This window comes from Musca autumnalis, unplaced genomic scaffold, assembly GCF_047663935.1.
Source record: "Musca autumnalis isolate F117 unplaced genomic scaffold, ASM4766393v1 scaffold_3, whole genome shotgun sequence".
Lineage (NCBI taxonomy): Eukaryota > Metazoa > Arthropoda > Insecta > Diptera > Muscidae > Musca > Musca autumnalis.
In genome coordinates, this window is record NW_027411866.1 from 161967359 (window position 1) to 161987276 (window position 19918).

The window sequence follows — 19918 nt, forward strand, 5'->3', positions numbered from 1 at the left end:
TAAAACTAGGTCATGACTGCAATTTCCCAAATTAAACTTACAAAAAAAAACTAAAAAAAAAACTAAGAATGTGACCTGAACTTCTATATCTCAAAAATGGTAAACCTAGGAACAAATCATAATCACAGCTACAACATTTTCTTTAGCCCCAAGTCCTATTGACTTGCGGTTTCCAAGCAAAATTGCGAAATTCTAAAATAAACCTAAAAATGTGAAGTTTGACCGCGATTTATTTAAAAATCCCTACATCAATTTTTTCTTGTTTTTGGATTTTTCAAATCTGTGAACATTGCTGTTTCAGAATCCGCGAAAACTTCCCAGTTGTAAGCAGTACATTGTTCCAATTCGAACGTCTATATCTCAAAAATGGTAAAACCTACGAAAATAAAATTGAGGTGGATCTTGTAGAGAAATTTCACTGCTACAACATTTTTTTAATCCCATTTCGATAGGTCTTGCATTTTTCAAGCAAAATCGTGAAAACATAAAAAAGCCCTAAAAATGAGAACTTTAACCACGATTTATTTGAAAATCCCTCCGGCGTTTTTTTGGTTTTTTGATTTTTCTTATCTATGAACATTGTAGTTTCAGAAACCTTCCCAGGTGTAAGCACCTTTCATTTAAATTTAGTTAAGACGCACCGTGGAAGGTATGTTAAAGGCCGATATGAATATCTAAAAACTTTGTATCTAAATGTAAAAACTATGTATGTATGTGCTTTATCTTGTTTGAAATTTTCTCATATCGTATAGACTAAGAAAAGTATACTATAGACAGAGAAATCCTCTCACCTAAATTCTCTCACTGAGTGTGAATTGAGTCAGTTTAATATGCACTCAATTTTTATACCCTCAGCCTTTAGGCTAAGGAGGGTATATACACTTTGATACGATGAAAATGTGCCTCATAGAAATAATGGTTTTAGACCCCAAGTATGTTTGGACGAAATGTGTTTCAGACAATTTGGAGTCGATCTAGCCATGTCCGTCCGTCTGCCTGTCCTGCTGGCTGGAGCGCACGATAACTCTCGAACGGATGAACCGATTCGTTTCAAATGTCGGCTTCCGTAATATTTTGCCCAAACTTAGTTTAAGTTCGAAGATGAGCTACATCGGTCCACTCCTTCCGGTACCTCCCCCACAAAAGTTCGAAAATGTTCGGAAAGTTTGTGCGCACGATAACTCTTGAAGGAAGTAACCGATTTGGTTCATACTTAGCACGCCGTGAAATTTCTATCAGACTTAGATGAGGTTCCAATATACACTCAATCGGTCCACTCCTTCGGCTACCTCCCACAAAAAATTTCGGAAAAGTTCAGTTTAGGACCTGTTCACGAATCGCTTTGATTTTTGTTGTAGTAACTTCTATTCACTGTCCTCTATACGACAGTACAAGATTCATCAGGGGCAAGTCCATACTTGCTGAGAAAATAGCCTGAAAGTTACGAAAAACTCCTATGACACCGTGTGTAGTGGTTGGAGCGCAAGATAACTCTTGAACGGATCTGCCGATTCGGTCCAAAATTTGGCCTTCGTAATATTTTGTCCAAACTTAGTTTAAGTTCGAAGATAAGCCATATCTGTCTACTCCTTCAGGTACCTCACCCCCAAGAGTTCAAAAATGTTCGGAAAAATTCTGCGCATGATAACTCTTGATGATAGAGATCGATTTGGTCCATGCTTTACCTACCCCAGTATATCTACCAAATATATATCAGGTTCGAATATGGACTACATTTGTCCACTCCTTCGGGTACCTCCCACACAAAATTTTGGATAAGTTCACTTTAAGAACTGCTCTGGAATCAATTTGATTTTTGTTGAAGTAACTTTCATTCACTGCCTCAGTTACGACGGTAAAAGTTTTTTTCAGGGGCAAGTCCATACTTCTTGAGAAAACAACCCTAAAAGTGTAAAACACTTTATGGCACCATGTAGTGGCTGGAGAGCACGACAACTCCCGAACCAAATACTGAGTTGATCCACACTTTGCATATCGTAATATTTATTCGAATATTAGATGAAATTCGAAGGCGGTGCATTTACGTCCACTCCTTCCGGTACCTCCCCTACCAAAGTTCGATAATATTAGCTAAAATAGTACACGCGATAGTTGTCGGTTCATACTCTAAAAATTTTTAAAACCCCTTAAATATATACGTTTTTGAAAAAAAAGTGTTTCAATTCACACATGCTGAGGGTATATCTCTGTCGGCAAAGCCGACTGATCCTTTTTTACTTGTTAAAATGACAATAACTATACATTTTTAAACTATTTATTCTGGGTAATCTTTTCATCTACATCCTCATATAAAAATATTCAACAAGATATTGCAATTCACCCCCTGAACATTGTACAATTGTGTAATAGCCCTGGCAATTTACATAAGGGCGACACCTAGAAAAAAGCAAGCACATTACAATTTCTCTGTCTATACATTTATTAGTCTATGGTCGTAATGTTCAATTTTCTTGTTGAACAAGGTAATCTCCTCTGTAAATCACGATTTTACGTGTATATTTCTAGTATGCGTGTTGATTACATCCTACCTCACTCTCTAGCCTATTTTGCACTCTCCTCCCTTGCTAGGTGGTGTTGTCGAAAAAATTAGTAATAAAAACATGAATATTTTCATATCGAATTAAGTTTTTATTCAATATATAAAACAAACTTAAAATAAATTTAAAATTATTTAATTAAATTAAAATAGGAATTTAGGAAATAAATATTTAACTTTAATTAAATTTTAATAATAAATTCTGGATGTTGTGACTAAAGTAAAATAATTTTACATTAATCTTTTTTTATTTTTCTCTCTTCTTGATAACCCTTTTTTTCTTTGGCATATATTTTGTGTGTGTTTGTATTCTTCTCTTAGTTCAAAGTATTTTAACGTCTAGGTAGGGACATGGGAAAATGAGGATAGAGGCGGTTCTTGTTTAACTTTCAGCTGCAGGGAAAACTAAATGTTGTGTTGGTGCTGGTGTTGTTACTGTGTTGTGTTGTTGTTACTGACATGTTTGTGATATGAAAATTGGCGAACAATTTAAAGGAAAATATTAGCAAGAGACACCTTGCTTAGCAACCGTATACCAAGTGCTCACTTTAACCAATGACGGTGAATCCGGCGTGGTGGCCACTGTTGCATGTCCCGGTTCCAAAGTCGCCATGTGGCTAGCTGCTTCATCCGTGGCATTCGCAGGCGGATTGTTGATATTGGTGGTGGAGGAGATGACCGCATTGGTCATGGCAATGTTGTTGTTATTGTTGCTGGTGGGTGAGGCACCCTGTGGAGCAATAACAGTTTCTGTGTTGGTTAATGGCAGTTGTGGTAGTAGTGTTGGTCTAATGCTGGTGGTTTGTTGATTTGTTGCTACCGCCGTTGTTGCTGTCGTTGCCGTTGCTGTCGCATGACAACGACATGAGCCAGGAACTGATGACACTGACTGTTGACAGTTGGGATTTGTTGGCTGAGTTGTGCAACAGTTTTTTAGTCCACATGCAGTAATGACGGCATCTCCATGTGAATCTGGAAGAACAACAACAACATCTTCACTTAAGTTTGTCGTTTGTTGTGGAACTTGATTTGATTTTTGTTTATTTGACAAATGATGAGATGGGGACTGAGGTGAGTGGTGGCGGTGGTGATGATGTTGGTGCTTTTGCTTCAGCTCACTTTCCATGGTCAGTGTGGTCTGCACTGATGTGGGACTGTAATGTTTGCAACTTCCTAAATGTTGTTGCTGCTGTTTGGATTCAGTCACATGTGTTGTTTGTGTGAGTGTGTACTGCACCTGATATGCTGTTAGTTGCTGTTGCACATGCTGGGGATGGTGAAAGTGCAACAATGGTGGCATTTGTCGGTCACGTCCCACTTGTGGTCCCACTTGAGGACAACGGAAACGTATGGCCTGTTCGTTGGCCGCATTAAGATCCCGTATTAATGGCAGTTTGTGTTGTTGCTGCTGGTGTTGTTGTTGCTGCTGCTGGTGGTGATGTTTTCTGTTATTGCAACCTGTGTTGTTGCCAGTTCCACTGGCATAATGTTTGTTATTGCGGGCACGTTTGGCACGACTCTTTGAGCGTTTTTTGCGTGTTCTTGAATGGTCACCACCACCACCACTGCCTCCTCCATTGTAACCACCGCCACCTCCATTACCCCTACTAACACCACCACCTCCGCCGCCACCATTTCCACCACGTGATTTGCTGCGTTCTCGTTTGGCCTGATGTGGATTTCTCAGCTTACTCCGCTGCCTTGGTCTCAGATATCTTAATTGCAAATCAGATTGGGGTCTTAGACAATGGCGGCAAAATGAATGCTCTGACTCACTAAAATCACCTTCACTGCTGACCTCATCAGGAACCAGGCTGGTGTTATTATCGTCGTCATCATCATCAGCATCTGCTTTTACACAATAATCACCCATGTAGGCGGTGGCGGCGGTCTCATTAAGGTTTTCTCGGCTTTGTTTGGTTGTAATGGTTAGCGTTCCTTCCTTCTGTTCATCTCTAAGCAGCTCTTCCTTGTGTTTCTGTTGTTTTCGTTGTTCTTTCAAAGCTTTCAATTGTTTATGTTTTCTATCCTCGTAACGTCCTCCCGTATGTCCTTTGCGTCGATTATCTACAATAGTTTTGGTCTTCTTGGCTGTTTTGTTTGTGGATGTGGATTTGTTCATTTCATATTCGTTGGGCGGATATGGTCAGAATGCAGAATCAAAGACTGACATTGATCTTGAAATGGCTTCGTCATTGTGGCAAGCTTCCAGAAATTCTTCTAATGTCACTACACCATCACGATTTATGTCCATTTTCTGAAAGGAAATCGTAAAAAAGAGAAAGAAACTGAAATTAGTTTTGGAAAGTTTAATGGTAACATATTTTATGGTACAGTCAAGTATAGCACAATTGGAGAACAAAAATAACTTCAGTTGTTAAATTTTATTTTCATTGTAATATAAACTATATTTTTGTCGTTTTCGTGCGTTTTCACTGTTTTTCAAATAATTTCTCTTATAAAAAAATCATGTCCTTTCTCCACAGCAAATAAAATCTTAAAAACAATATTAGAAAAATATGTGAAGAATGTCCAGTTTACGTGACGTGCTTTTCCCTAAAAATAAGAACGGAGACAGATTTTTTAAATTGCATTTCGTTCTCTACCAAAGCGAGTCGTGGCATAGGACATTGGCTGACATTGTTTTCAAAGAATTTAAGACTTGGTAATGAAATTAAATAGGATTTTTAAATTATGTTAGTGGTGATTATGAATTTTTATTTTTTATAATTCCCATATAACAAGTTAATGGAGCTGCCCTCTTCATTGACGATATACTATGGAAAACTTTTAATTTGTAGCATTTTCTTAGAAGACTTAGAAGACAAGAGACTTTTGTGAGGTAAGCGAAAAAAGAGTATCCTATGAGTAGATTCAAAGCGGAGAAAACATGTTATGTACAGATGAGCAGACTAGCAGGCGTTCCTAAAGATCCCCTAGGTTCACAAGCACGTCTAACAATCCGCTTAAAATAAAATCTTTCGATGTGAAAGATATACTACAATCTAGGATTGAAAAATGCTCTTTATCGATTGTAATATAATGTAATATTGAAATATTAATTTCTAGAAAGGAAGGGGGGGGGGACAAATGTTTCGTCTTTGGAAATAGAAAGCTTCAATTTAAATTCACAAATTCAAATTTGCAATGTTGTACGTATAAGTAGGGGCTCCAAATGACGAAAATTGTGTAGCAACAACCACATCTAATATACCTGATAATTACACAGCGGAAATTTATGCAACCCCTATCCGATTCATGTCAAATTTTGGGACTGGCCATATTTTTGGCTTCTGATTAAATTGCAATCGAAACATATGACATATGCAAAACGCATAAACTTTTGCATATGCAAAATTTATGCATTTTACATATTTTCTTATGCAACAAATATCCCTGTGAACACAAATTTTGGGGCAGAGTTAATTCCTTTTGGAGATGAAAGGCTTTGGTGAGTATATTAAGAATCCCAAAGGACATATCCGCAGTGAGTCGAACTTCAGCGTTATGGCGTGATGAAGTTTTTACTAGAGACCCTGTAAGACATCAGGAATTAGCTTTATATCTTTGTTCACTGTTGTCTTAGCTTATTTTTGAGATGACATGTCTGCAGTCAAATCGAATGAGGATTATTTTCGTAGAGCACTTCGACCCTCTAACTCGCTTTCTTCAATGTCCTTTTCGTCCTTTATTTTAAGAGCCGCTATAAAAGTACCACAACATGACGTTTTTCAGATTCGAAATGTTCTGCAAGAATGTCGCTCAGAAAATTTTAGGTACGGCTCTCATTGACAACTAATCGATTTTGCCGCTTTTCAGGCATTTCGGAGGGATATTGAGGCCACAACCTTCAAAATACCAGTAATCCGGGGGTACCATTCTATGGGGGCCATATGAAGACGTGAACCTATACCGAGAAACTTCACGTGAAAGTTTTATACCCCCAACGAAGACTAAATACCAAATTTCAGTCATTTCGGTGGGATATTGAGACTACAACTTTCAAAATACCGAAAATCGGGAGGTACCGTTCTCTGGGGGCTATATGAAGACGTGAACATATGCCGAGAAATTTCAGGAGTAAAGTTTCATACCCCTAACGAAGACTTAATACCACATTTCAGCCCTTTCGGTGGGATTTTTAGACCACAAATCCTTGTATATGTTTTTGCATACGTTCATTTTATGCAAATATGTAAAAACAAGTAAAAAAGTGTCAGTCGGCTTTGCCGACAGAGGTATACCCTCAGCCAATGTGAATTGAAACTTTCATCTACGGACAGATAGAATGTATTTAGCGTCTCTTGAGAATTTTGTGGCCCTTTTTCAACATTTGAACTTGCCTACAAAAATGTAGATTAGGGAGGACCGATATGGGCCATTTGAAAAGTTAAACTAAATTTTGACAAAATATTAGGAGATCCAAAGTTTGGACCAAATTGGTTCCACCATTCAAGTGATATCGTCCTAAAATTTTAGTGACATTTTTTAAATATTTGGGAGAAGTACCGGAAGTTGGGGACCGGTATTGCCCTACGAAACTAAGTTTGGATAAAATATGACGAAGACCAAATGTTGCACCCAATCGGTAGAATAGTTCGAGAGCCACATATGGTGACATATGGCTTTTTACATCCAAGAAATATGGACCTGCTCCTGAAAAAACTTTTACCGTCGTAATGGAGGTAGCGAATGCAAATCGCTTCAACAAAAAGTGATTGGAGAGCAGGTCTTAAAGTGAACTTATCCGAAATTTTGTGTGGGAGGTACCCAAAGGAGTGCACAAATATAGTCCATATTCGAACCTGATCTACATCTGGTAGATATATTAGGATATGCAGAGTATGGATTACATCAGTCACTCCCTTCAAAAGTTATCGTGCGCATATTTTTTACGAAGACTTTTGATTTTTTATGAGGGAGGTACCTGAAGGAGTGGACCGACATGGTTTATCTTCGAACTTTAACTATGTTTGGACAAAATATTACGAAGGCCAAATTTTGGACCGAATTGGCAGATCCGTTCGAGATTTATCTTGCGCTCCAACCACTACACACGGTGCTATAGGGGTTTTTTGCACCTTTCAGGCTGTTTTCTCAGGAAGTATGGACTTGTCCCTTATGAAACTTGTACCGTCGTATGGGGGACAGCGAATACAAGTTGCTACAACAAAAATCAAAGCGATTCGAGAGCAGGTCCTAAACTGAACTTTTCCGAAGTTTTGTGTGGGAGGTACTCGAAGGAGTGGACCGATTGAGTCCATATTTAAACTTCATCTATGTCTGGTAGAACTTTCACGATGTACAAAGTGTTGGCCACATCGGTTACTCCCTTCAAGAGTTATCGTGCGCACAAATTTTCCGAACAATTTCGAACATTTGTGGGGAGGTACCGGAAGGAGTGGACCGATATAACCCATCTTCGAACTTAAACTAAATTTAAGCCAAATTTTGAACCAAATCGGTTGCTCCGTTCGAGAGTTATCGTGCGCAGCAACCACCCAGACAGACGGACAGACAGGCAGTCGGACAGACATGGCTAAATCAACTCCAAATTGTCTGAAGCACATTTCGTCCAAACAAGAACTACATCAAAAACGAGTTCAGTTCTGTGAAATGTCAAAAATGTTTTCCAAAAATAAAGCGATTCACATAATTTTTCAATAAAATTTTGGTAGGCAGTTATTAGTAAACACATTATTACAGAAATCCGTCACGATTGCTCTTTTAAATTTTTGTTTTTTAATTTTGTGTTTTTAATTACAACAACTTTTTTGACAGCTCACAGTACATCAGTACACCGTTATCAAAAGCCTTTGATACTGTTGAACACTCTTCGTTGTTTGAGGACATCTGGCCAAGTTTGAAAGGTTGGATAATATTATATGTGTGGAAGTCAATATTGTGGCCCTTCGCCCATGCAATCATGGAGGGATCCTCATGACCCATAGAGACAGAACCCGTTTAATGCAATACGTGGGTCCGTGAATATAGGAGCAACGTGATGGACAAATATTCAAACCTGTCAGAACGCTGCCCTGAGAACTGAGGATATCTCCTCTTGTCAATAGTGCTTCTATAGACCCTTTCTGAAACAACAGCTGCTTCTATAGACTCTTGCTAAAAGAAGGGTGTTTCTATAACCCTATCAGAATGCAAATATGTTTCTATATATAGACAGACCCTTTCAGAATGAAAGGGTATTTCTATAGACCTACAGGCACTTTCTGAATGAAATGATGCTTCTACAGACCCGTAGATTATTTCTGAATGAAGTGGTGCCATATGGTGGTTAACCCAGGAGGGATCCTCATGATCTAGAGAGAGAGAGGTGCAACGATACAAAGGAGAACCCATATAATGCAATACGTTGGACGGTTCATATAAGTTCAACGCGATGGACAAATATTCCAACCTGTCACAACGCCGCCCTGAGAACTGCAACAAGATACCTCCTCTTGCCATCTGTGCTTTTATAGACTTTTTATGAAAGAAAGGCTACTATAGACTTACCGGTCCTTTCTGAATTGAAGGATGCTTCTACAGATTTAAAGACACTTTCTGAAAGAAAGGGTGCTCCTATAGACCCTTTCTGAAAGGAAGGGAGCTTCTATAGAACCGTTCTGAAAGAAAGGCTCCTTCTATAGACCCTTTTTGAAAGAAAGGGTGCTTATATAGACCCTTTCTGAAATAAAGGGTGCTTCTATACCCCCTTTCTGAAAGAAAGGGTGCTTCTATACTCACTTTCTGAAAGAAAGGGTGCTTCTATACTCACTTTCTGAAAGAGAGGGTGCTTCTATACTCCCTTTCTGAAAGAAAGGGTGCTTCTATACTCCCTTTCTGAAAGAAAGGGTGCTTCTATACTCCCTTTATGAAAGAAAGGGTGCTTCTATACTCCCTTTCTGAAAGAAAGGGTGCTTCTATACTCCCTTTCTGAAAGAAAGGGTGCTTCTATACTCCCTTTCTGAAAGAAAGGGTGGTTCTATACTTCCTTTCTGAAAGAAAGGGTGCTTCTATACTCCCTTTCTGAAAGAAAGGGTGCTTCTATACTCCCTTTCTGAAAGAAAGGGTGCTTCTATACTCCCTTTCTGAAAGAAAGGGTGCTTCTATAATCCCTTTCTGAAAGAAAGGGTGCTTCTATACTCCCTTTCTGAAAGAAAAGGTGCTTCTATACTCCCTTTATGAAAGAAAGGGTGCTTCTATACTCCCTTTCTGAAAGAAAAGGTGCTTCTATACTCCCTTTCTGAAAGAAATGTTGCTCCTATAGTCCCTTTCTGAAAGAAAGGGTGCCTCTGTACTCCCTTTCTGAAAGAAATGTTGCTCCTATAGTCCCTTTCTGAAAGAAAGGGTGCCTCTGTACTCCCTTTCTGAAAGAAAGGGTGCCTCTGTACTCCCTTTTTTGAAAGAAAGGGTGCTTCTATACTCCCTTTCTGAAAGAAAGGGTGCTTCTATACCCCCTTTCTGAAAGAAAGGGTGCTTCTATACTCACTTTCTGAAAGAGAGGATGCTTCTGTACTCCCTTTCTGAAAGAGAGGGTGCTTCTATACTCCCTTTCTGAAAGAAAGGGTGCTTCTATACTCCCTTTCTGAAAGAAAGGGTGCTTCTATACTCCCTTTCTGAAAGAAAGGGTGCTTCTGTACTCCTTTTCTGAAAGAAAGGGTGCTTCTATACTCCTTTTCTGAAAGAAAGGGTGCTTCTATACTCCCTTTCTGAAAGAAAGGGTGCTTCTATACTCCCTTTCTGAAAGAAAGGGTGCTTCTATACTCCCTTTCTGAAAGAGAGGGTGCTTCTATATACCCTTTCTGAGAGAAAGGGTGCTTCTATACTCCCTTTCTGAAAGAGAGGGTGCTTCTATACTCCCTTTCTGAAAGAAAGGGTGCTTCTATACCCCCTTTCTGAAAGAAAGGGTGCTTCTATACCCCCTTTCTGAAAGAAAGGGTGCTTCTATACTCCCTTTCTGAAAGAAAGGGTGCTTCTATACTCCCTTTCTGAAAGAAAGGGTGCTTCTATACTCCCTTTCTGAAAGAAAGGGTGCTTCTATACTCCCTTTCTGAAAGAAAGGGTGCTTCTATACTCCCTTTCTGAAAGAAAGGGTGCTTCTATACTCCCTTTCTGAAAGAAAGGGTGCTTCTATACTCCCTTTCTGAAAGAAAGGGTGCTTCTATACTCCCTTTCTGAAAGAAAGGGTGCTTCTATACTCCCTTTCTGAAAGAAAGGGTGCTTCTATACTCCCTTTCTGAAAGAAAGGGTGCTTCTATACTCCCTTTCTGAAAGAAAGGGTGCTTCTATACTCCCTTTCTGAAAGAAAGGGTGCTTCTATACTCCCTTTCTGAAAGAAAGGGTGCTTCTATACTCCCTTTCTGAAAGAAAGGGTGCTTCTATACTCCCTTTCTGAAAGAAAGGGTGCTTCTATACTCCCTTTCTGAAAGAAAGGGTGCTTCTATACTCCCTTTCTGAAAGAAAGGGTGCTTCTATACTCCCTTTCTGAAAGAAAGGGTGCTTCTATACTCCCTTTCTGAAAGAAAGGGTGCTTCTATACTCCCTTTCTGAAAGAAAGGGTGCTTCTATACTCCCTTTCTGAAAGAAAGGGTGCTTCTATACTCCCTTTCTGAAAGAAAGGGTGCTTCTATACTCCCTTTCTGAAAGAAAGGGTGCTTCTATACTCCCTTTCTGAAAGAAAGGGTGCTTCTATACTCCCTTTCTGAAAGAAAGGGTGCTTCTATACTCCCTTTCTGAAAGAAAGGGTGCTTCTATACTCCCTTTCTGAAAGAAAGGGTGCTTCTATACTCCCTTTCTGAAAGAAAGGGTGCTTCTATACTCCCTTTCTGAAAGAAAGGGTGCTTCTATACTCCCTTTCTGAAAGAAAGGGTGCTTCTATACTCCCTTTCTGAAAGAAAGGGTGCTTCTATACTCCCTTTCTGAAAGAAAGGGTGCTTCTATACTCCCTTTCTGAAAGAAAGGGTGCTTCTATACTCCCTTTCTGAAAGAAAGGGTGCTTCTATACTCCCTTTCTGAAAGAAAGGGTGCTTCTATACTCCCTTTCTGAAAGAAAGGGTGCTCTATACTCCCTTTCTGAAAGAAAGGGTGCTTCTATACTCCCTTTCTGAAAGAAAGGGTGCTTCTATACTCCCTTTCTGAAAGAAAGGGTGCTTCTATACTCCCTTTCTGAAAGAAAGGGTGCTTCTATACTCCCTTTCTGAAAGAAAGGGTGCTTCTATACTCCCTTTCTGAAAGAAAGGGTGCTTCTATACTCCCTTTCTGAAAGAAAGGGTGCTTCTATACTCCCTTTCTGAAAGAAAGGGTGCTTCTATACTCCCTTTCTGAAAGAAAGGGTGCTTCTATACTCCCTTTCTGAAAGAAAGGGTGCTTCTATACTCCCTTTCTGAAAGAAAGGGTGCTTCTATACTCCCTTTCTGAAAGAAAGGGTGCTTCTATACTCCCTTTCTGAAAGAAAGGGTGCTTCTTTACTCCCTTTCTGAAAGAAAGGGTGCTTCTATACTCCCTTTCTGAAAGAAAGGGTGCTTCTTTACTCCCTTTCTGAAAGAAAGGGTGCTTCTATACTCCCTTTCTGAAAGAAAGGGTGCTTCTATACTCCCTTTCTGAAAGAAAGGGTGCTTCTATACTCCCTTTCTGAAAGAAAGGGTGCTTCTATATTCCCTTTCTGAAAGAAAGGGTGCTTCTATACTCCCTTTCTGAAAGAAAGGGTGCTTCTATACTCCCTTTCTGAAAGAAAGGGTGCTTCTATACTCCCTTTCTGAAAGAAAGGGTGCTTCTATACTCCCTTTCTGAAAGAAAGGGTGCTTCTATACTCCCTTTCTGAAAGAAAGGGTGCTTCTATACTCCCTTTCTGAAAGAAAGGGTGCTTCTATACTCCCTTTCTGAAAGAAAGGGTGCTTCTATACTCCCTTTCTGAAAGAAAGGGTGCTTCTATACTCCCTTTCTGAAAGAAAGGGTGCTTCTATACTCCCTTTCTGAAAGAAAGGGTGCTTCTATACTCCCTTTCTGAAAGAAAGGGTGCTTCTATACTCCCTTTCTGAAAGAAAGGGTGCTTCTATACTCCCTTTCTGAAAGAAAGGGTGCTTCTATACTCCCTTTCTGAAAGAAAGGGTGCTTCTATACTCCCTTTCTGAAAGAAAGGATGCTTCTATACTCCCTTTCTGAAAGAAAGGGTGCTTCTATACTCCCTTTCTGAAAGAAAGGGTGCTTCTGTACACCATTTCTAAAAGAAAGTGTGCTCCTATACACCATTTCTGAAAGAAAGAGTGCTCCTATACACCATTTCTGAAAGAAAGAGTGCTCCTATACCCCACTTCTTAAAGTAAGGATGCTCCTATACACAATTTCTGAAAGAAAGGGTGCTCCTATGAAAACCTATTATTCATATTTTCCCATCGTCCTCTGTATGGCATGGCTCAAATTAAATTAATAATCAATATAACAAATTGTCTCCCAATAATACTTCCCATTTTTTGTTTATCCGTTAACCTCAACATATTATTGTTATTACCTTTTTTCCGCCAAAGCTTTGTTTGTAAGCAGATAAAAAAACATCACATTTCAATTTCAGTCACGTACATTTCAATGTGACTTTAAAGAAGTATATTTTTTCCACTTTTTCCAATTCGAATTTATTAAAACCCATCAATAAGTAGTTGAAAACAAATGTCTTTGGCAGGTTTTTGTTTTTTTTTTGTTTCTCTAACAAAATACCAAAAAAAAAAAAACAAAAACGGTTTCTTTACGTTGTGACATTTAAACTTATGCGTTCAATAATGACATTGGCAGTTTAGTAAATGATTTCAAGGTAGAATGACTTTGACATTTTTCTAGGAATTTTGCAGATGTTACAGCCACCATAAGTTTGTTTGTTTAAAATTGTTTGGCATTTTGTTTGCAGTTGTTGGTAATTGTGTAACGTGTGTATCAAAGAAAATTTGATTGCAAATAAATTTATATTTTAGATAAAAAAAACATTCTGTAAACTTAGTGGTTTCAGACAATTATGTTTCTCATCAAAATAATATATCGTTGTCAGCTGCCTGGAGCGGTAACTCTCGAACGAATCAACCGATCAACCTGGTAATAGTTTGCCCAAACTTATGTCCTGTTCTAACATGGGAACTTCCAGGCAATAGTGCCAGGAAAGGTGAATCGTACAGACCAATTTCCCTTTTGTCGCCAGTATCAAAGACTCTTGAGGATTAACTACTACCCAGCGACAGAAATAGTTATTCAGTTACCGATCATCAGCAAGGGTTTAGTAAGCAGCGCAGCACTACAACACGATCCGCAAATGTAAGTGCAACGCGTTGACATACTCACGTTGCAGTACATGATGTTAAACAATTTTTAGAGTAAACCAAAAGCCCTACATTCGTTGACTTTTTAAAGAATTTTGTGAGAAAACCCAAAGTCCTACATATGTGGATTTTTTAAAGAATTTTTAGAGGAAATCCAAAGCCACACAAACGTGGATTTTTGAAAGAATTTTCAAAGACCCACAAACGTGGATTTTTTAAAGAATTTTCAGAGTCCCACAAACGTGGATTTTTTAAAGAATTTTCAGAGTCCCACAAACGTGGATTTTTTAAAGAATTTTCAGAGTCCACAAACGTGGATTTTTTAAAGAATTTTCAGAGTCCCTCAAACGTGGATTTTTTAAAGAATTTTCAGAGTCCCACAAACGTGGATTTTTTAAAGAATTTTCAGAGTCCCACAAACGTGGATTTTTTAAAGAATTTTTAGAGAAAATCCAAAGCCCCACAAACGTGGATTTTTTAAAGAATTTTTAGAGAAAATCCAAAGCCCCACAAACGTGAATTTTTTAAAGAATTTTTAGAGAAAATCCAAAGCCCCACAAACGTGGATTTTTAAAAATTTTTAGAGAAATATCCAAAGCCCCACAAACGTGGATTTTTTAAAGAATTTTTAGAGAAAATCCAAAGCCCCACAAACGTGAATTTTTTAAAGAATTTTTAGAGAAAATCCAAAGCCCCACAAACGTGGATTTTTAAAAATTTTTAGAGAAATATCCAAAGCCTACAAACGTGGATTTCTTAAAGAATATTTATAGGAAATTCAAAGCCCCACAAACGTGGATGTTTAAAGAATTTTTAGAGGAAATCCAAAGCCCCACAAACGTGGATTTTTTAAAGAATTTTTAGAGAAAATCCAAAGCCCCACAAACGTGGATTTTTTAAAGAATTTTTAGAGAAAATCCAAAGCCCCACAAACGTGAATTTTTTAAAGAATTTTTAGAGAAAATCCAAAGCCCCACAAACGTGGATTTTTAAAAATTTTTAGAGAAATATCCAAAGCCTACAAACGTGGATTTCTTAAAGAATATTTATAGGAAATTCAAAGCCCCACAAACGTGGATGTTTAAAGAATTTTTAGAGGAAATCCAAAGCCCCACAAACGTGGATTTTTTAAAGAATTTTTAGAGAAAATCCAAAGCCCCACAAACGTGAATTTTTTAAAGAATTTTTAGAGAAAATCCAAAGCCCCACAAACGTGGATTTTTTAAAGAATTTTTAGAGAAAATCCAAAGCCCCACAAACGTGAAGTTTTTAAAGAATTTTTAGAGAAAATCCAAAGCCCCACAAAGCAATGCAGTTATATGGCGGCTATACGTGGATCATATGTCCACAATTTTTGCTGTATAAGTTTTTCGGCCGTTTTGAACCCTAAGTGCGGAATTGTATCCAATATGGTCCGAAAACGTCGATAAAAACTTCATCATATCTGAGTTTGAGGGGTTCCGTTATATGTGGGCCGTTCCAAAACCTGGGCTCATCTTCAATCATGACTGAGAAGCACGATAGCTTACGAATTAAGTAAACGGTTTGGCCGAAAATATCCACATCGTAAACTTTATTCCAAACGTACATCAAGTTTTTGGAAGGGGTCAATATCGGACAACATCTTCGTGTACCTTTTTCACAAAATTTCAAAATGCTAGCATAACTGCAGCTTATGAGCTGCTCAACTCTCAAAATTTCACTTGGATGATGGGCTATTTTAATTCTTTTTTTAGATAATTCCTTCACAAAAAAGTCAACACTTTTGCGTTTTGATACAGTTTGAAGCCACTTCTCGGATCATGCTGGAATTTTTATAGGTAGGTAAGGTATGGACCCTAACAGTTAGGGCCACACTCTCATAGTAGTAGTCTTTGGGTATTTTTTTGAGTTGGTTGAGTCTTTTAGTGGAATAATTAGGACCACTGTCAATATCACCTACAAACCATCTCTTTTAATACAGTAGGGAATAAAGATTTAATTCGAAGATTTTTATTCCTTCACTCCTTGTATTTTTTGTTTTTCATGTAGCCGTTAAAGGCACATTTGACTTCACAATAAATAGTGTAAAGGGAAAATTGTAGATACAACTGTCCCTAAAAATATTTTTTTAATTGGACATTTTTGTCCATTTCCTGAAAATATATTCATAATCCTCAAATAAATACTATAGAAAATTCTGATATTTTAACTTTCTGTTGAATCCTCTCCCTAATTTAAATTAACTGTTAAATTATTGTCTTGAAATATAAATATGGTATGGGTTAAATATGAAATATTATTGTTTAAAAAACAATTCAAAAACAACAAACAACTACTGAACTATTAATAATGTCGACTATGCAAACAAAAGGAAGTTAAGGACAAAATACACTTTGACATTTTCCGTCTTGCAAAATTTTGTTTTATTTTCACCTCCTTCTACTCCCACTCTCGCTGTCTGTATCTGTGTCACTTCCAATAACTAGCCAATATGTCAGCATAATATTTATTCAATTAACTTCCGCTCAACATCATTCAGTTCCTAAGCGAAGGACACAAACGTTCAACTGGAGAACACAAAAAAAAAATCAACAATGAATAGCAGAGAACGACCGAACGACCAAAAGAAATCACCACAATTTCTGGTATAGATATCCTTAAGAATTTAGCATTTCCCACAACACAATGGTGAAATCCATCAAAGGACTGTTGGCGGCAGATATGGTACCTTTAGTCCTCCCAATAACTTTGCGATATGCAAAGGACTGCCAGCCAACAAGTTAGTTTGTCACATATATTCACCCGAAACCCTCTCCCCATAATATCAGGTGAAATATTAGAATAGCTAATATTTGTTTTTTTTATTCTTTTTTGTTCGCTGTGATATGAAGTCAAGAAAAGGGAACAAAAGATGAAAGCAGTGAGTAATTCTTACCTGAAATATTCTTTCCACCTTGCCTTTGATTTTTTCTTCTTCGGGCATCTCGTCTGGCAGACGTCCCATTAATTCATAAATGGCAGTCACAATATCAGTCATTTCTTCCCGTGTTATGTAGCCATCGCCATTGATGTCATATAATTGAAAAGTCCAACGTAATTTCTCCTCAACGGAACCACGCGACAATATCGAAAGTCCTTGAACAAAATCCTGTAAAAGGAAATGAAACATAAACACGAAGGCACAAACACACAGACACATTCTTAGTATAACAACAATCATTTATAAGTAGGTGAAAAAGAAGAAGATGAGGAAAAAATTATTTCATTTCTTCAATATTTCTTGTTTTTCTCTTTTGGCATTCTTTTCTTTAGTTTTTTTTCAGTTATTTTTACATGATAGGAGATGAATAGCGATTTCATTTTTGTTTTGGCCAAGAGAAAAATAATCTTAAGTGCAAAGCGGTGGAATGAAATGAAAATTATGACAAATTGAAGGTGAATTTATAAAATTGATGTACATCTTGTCAAGCGAAATGGAACATTTATTTTCTGTAGTTGTAATAGAAGGACAGTGGTGATAAAAGGATGAAATGTTGATTGCCTTTGGAATCTATGACCATGAAGTATTATCACAATTCACGACCATTGCCAACAACGTTCTCAAAACAAAATCTATAATTCTTACATAATATTTTTCGAACAATTTTCAAAAGTTTCTCATAAAAAATTGTTTTCACCGAATACACTGTTCGCGCACAATTGCAAATAAATCATTCGGGATAGTAATAAAACCTGGCAAATCATCTCTAGCCTGAAGTGAAATATTTTCTTTTGAATTACATTTGGTGAATGTCATAAAAAATAGCCGATAGCCACACAGTAATTGTCCAGAATTTGTCTTCTTCCTGTGCAGAATTCCAATTTTTTATTCCGTCACGTTATCCTTGTCGTTGTTATCATTTATTATTTATCGTTTTATTATTTTTTCCTGATTGGTTTCTACATCGATGTGTTTTTTGTTTCGGTTTCGCAAAGGTCATTTGTAAAGTAAATTGTGGTGGTAGAGACAGCCGCAGCAGCACCCACCGAAAGTGGTGGGAGGTGAAATTTAAGGCAAAGTTTTCGCTCTTCTCTTTGCCCCACTGAATGATTTGTAAAAAAATAAATAAATCGAAATTTAATTTCCGTTTCAGCTTCATCCATGAGCAACTTTTACCAAAAATAAAATTCATAAACTTTGCCATAATTTTTCTTGAGCTTTTTTCGTATAGTTTTGTGGCTGCCTTTGGCGCCTAGAAACAAGCATTAATAAGTGATCAATCAAATATTCGAATATTTTTTTCAAAATATTTTGTTTTTGTGTTTGGTTATTTATGGGATATAAGAAAGAAAAGTGAAGGGAGGAAACAGTTTGGTAAATGCTTGAAAACTTGTATCTTAAAAGTTTTGGGATTTGTGTATTCGGAAATTTTTTCCAATAGTCATATCATTAGCATGGCAAACTCTTTGTACAACATCTTTGTATAAATAGTTGTTAATTTATTGTAGCTGTTAAGGCTTTGGGAAGTTTAAATAGGAAGGCAATTAGAGAGGGTATTTTACAGAGGCTTGAAGGATTTTAGCCTTAAAGGATTTTAGCCTAACATATAATTTGTATTTTTTTGTTACATTGATGTTGTGATCAGTCCTTTGTTCTACATTTTCTTATTTTATACTTCCAAAAATCTATTACATCCTATACGATTATCTGATTTTTTCCCCATAATTCCGCCAAGACAATGCAACTTGAATTGTATGACGGTGGTTGTTACAGAAATAAGTGGGCAAATTATATCGAAATTAGTTCAGATTTGAAGATAGGTCCCATATATATTTTCGGCCGATTTCACGTATTTGCTGCGCCAAACACATTATATATTTCCGATTTCATTGAAATTTGGAATATGTGACGGAATTCAGTCTAGAAATAAGATTAGGATATAGCTTCCATATATATTTTCGGCCGATTTTACGTATTTGGTGCACGAAACACCCTATATATGTCGGTCAGATTGGGATATAGCGCCAGTGTTGCCGACAGTTTTTGATCGGAAATCGTCAATAAAATTTGGAAAATCGTCAAAAATCGTCAACATGTTCCAAAACTACGTTTGATTACCGTTTATTGCAATTTTTTCGCTGATAGTAATGGCTATGAGACTAACAACATTAGATATACAACCCACAGCAATAAATCTAACCCAATCTCACTTAAATACCGCTATAAACAGCAGCTATCACAAGATGGGTCCCAATTGCCAGTTTTGAATAAAGTTTTGTTCAAATATCGCTTGCTCGACAATGTGACCGTCCATGTTGTCGATCATCCTCATACATTTTACATTTTGAATAACTGACTGACCGCTTAAAGGGCGCATAAGTAGGATGTTGACAATACTGGGCATAAGTAGGATGTTAATAAGGCGTACAGAAATAAGGCCGCGTGAAATAACACCCCAAATTGAAAGTGGAAATAGCCCCCAAACAGATATATGGAAAACAACAACAAAACTTTTGGGGCCTATTTTCGTCTTTTTGGGACCTTTTTCATTCAGCTGTTGGGGCCAATTTGTATTCACAACAAGTAAATCGAAAATTTGAAAATCAAATATGGGTCTAATTGCATTTTTCATTGAGGCCTTTTTGTACATGTTTAGGGCCCAAATGCAATCCAGTGTTTAACAGAAAAAATAAATTGGGGTAAATTTTAGAAAGTTATGAAGAAAACGAAAGAAGTTAGGGTTTAGCTTCATCAAAGCGTTTAAACCAGGGCTTCGGAGTCGAGCCATTTTTGGTCAGACTCCGACTCCGACTCCAACTCCGGAGTCGACTCCGAAAATGAATTCCATCACTCAAAATGTATCAATTATTTACTAATCAGTTAGGTTTACCTCTCAGTTATCAATCCAGTGATAATACAAAATCCTAATTACAGCGATTCCAAAGGTATACTAAAATATGGACCTATATTGTTCGTTTTCTTCGCTGAGGTTTTCTATTCTTTGGGAATGCGCAATACAAAGTAACAATCACTTCCGTAAATTCGCACGGTGTCGTTATGAGGTTCCTCCCTAAAACAAAGAGCTACCAGTATATTTAC

The 19918-nt window shown here is 37.5% G+C and overlaps 1 protein-coding gene across 1 annotated transcript in view; it reads right to left on the reverse strand.

The window, feature by feature from the left end:
• Positions 1 to 2927: 2927 nt before the first annotated feature.
• Positions 2928 to 19918, reverse strand: part of LOC141398357 (uncharacterized) — a 70936-nt gene continuing 53945 nt past the window's right edge. The window contains 2 exon segments of the mRNA XM_073975645.1: positions 2928 to 4814; positions 16775 to 16987. Of these exon segments, the coding sequence (XP_073831746.1) occupies positions 3060 to 4814; positions 16775 to 16987 (1968 nt within the window). The 3' untranslated portion in view covers positions 2928 to 3059.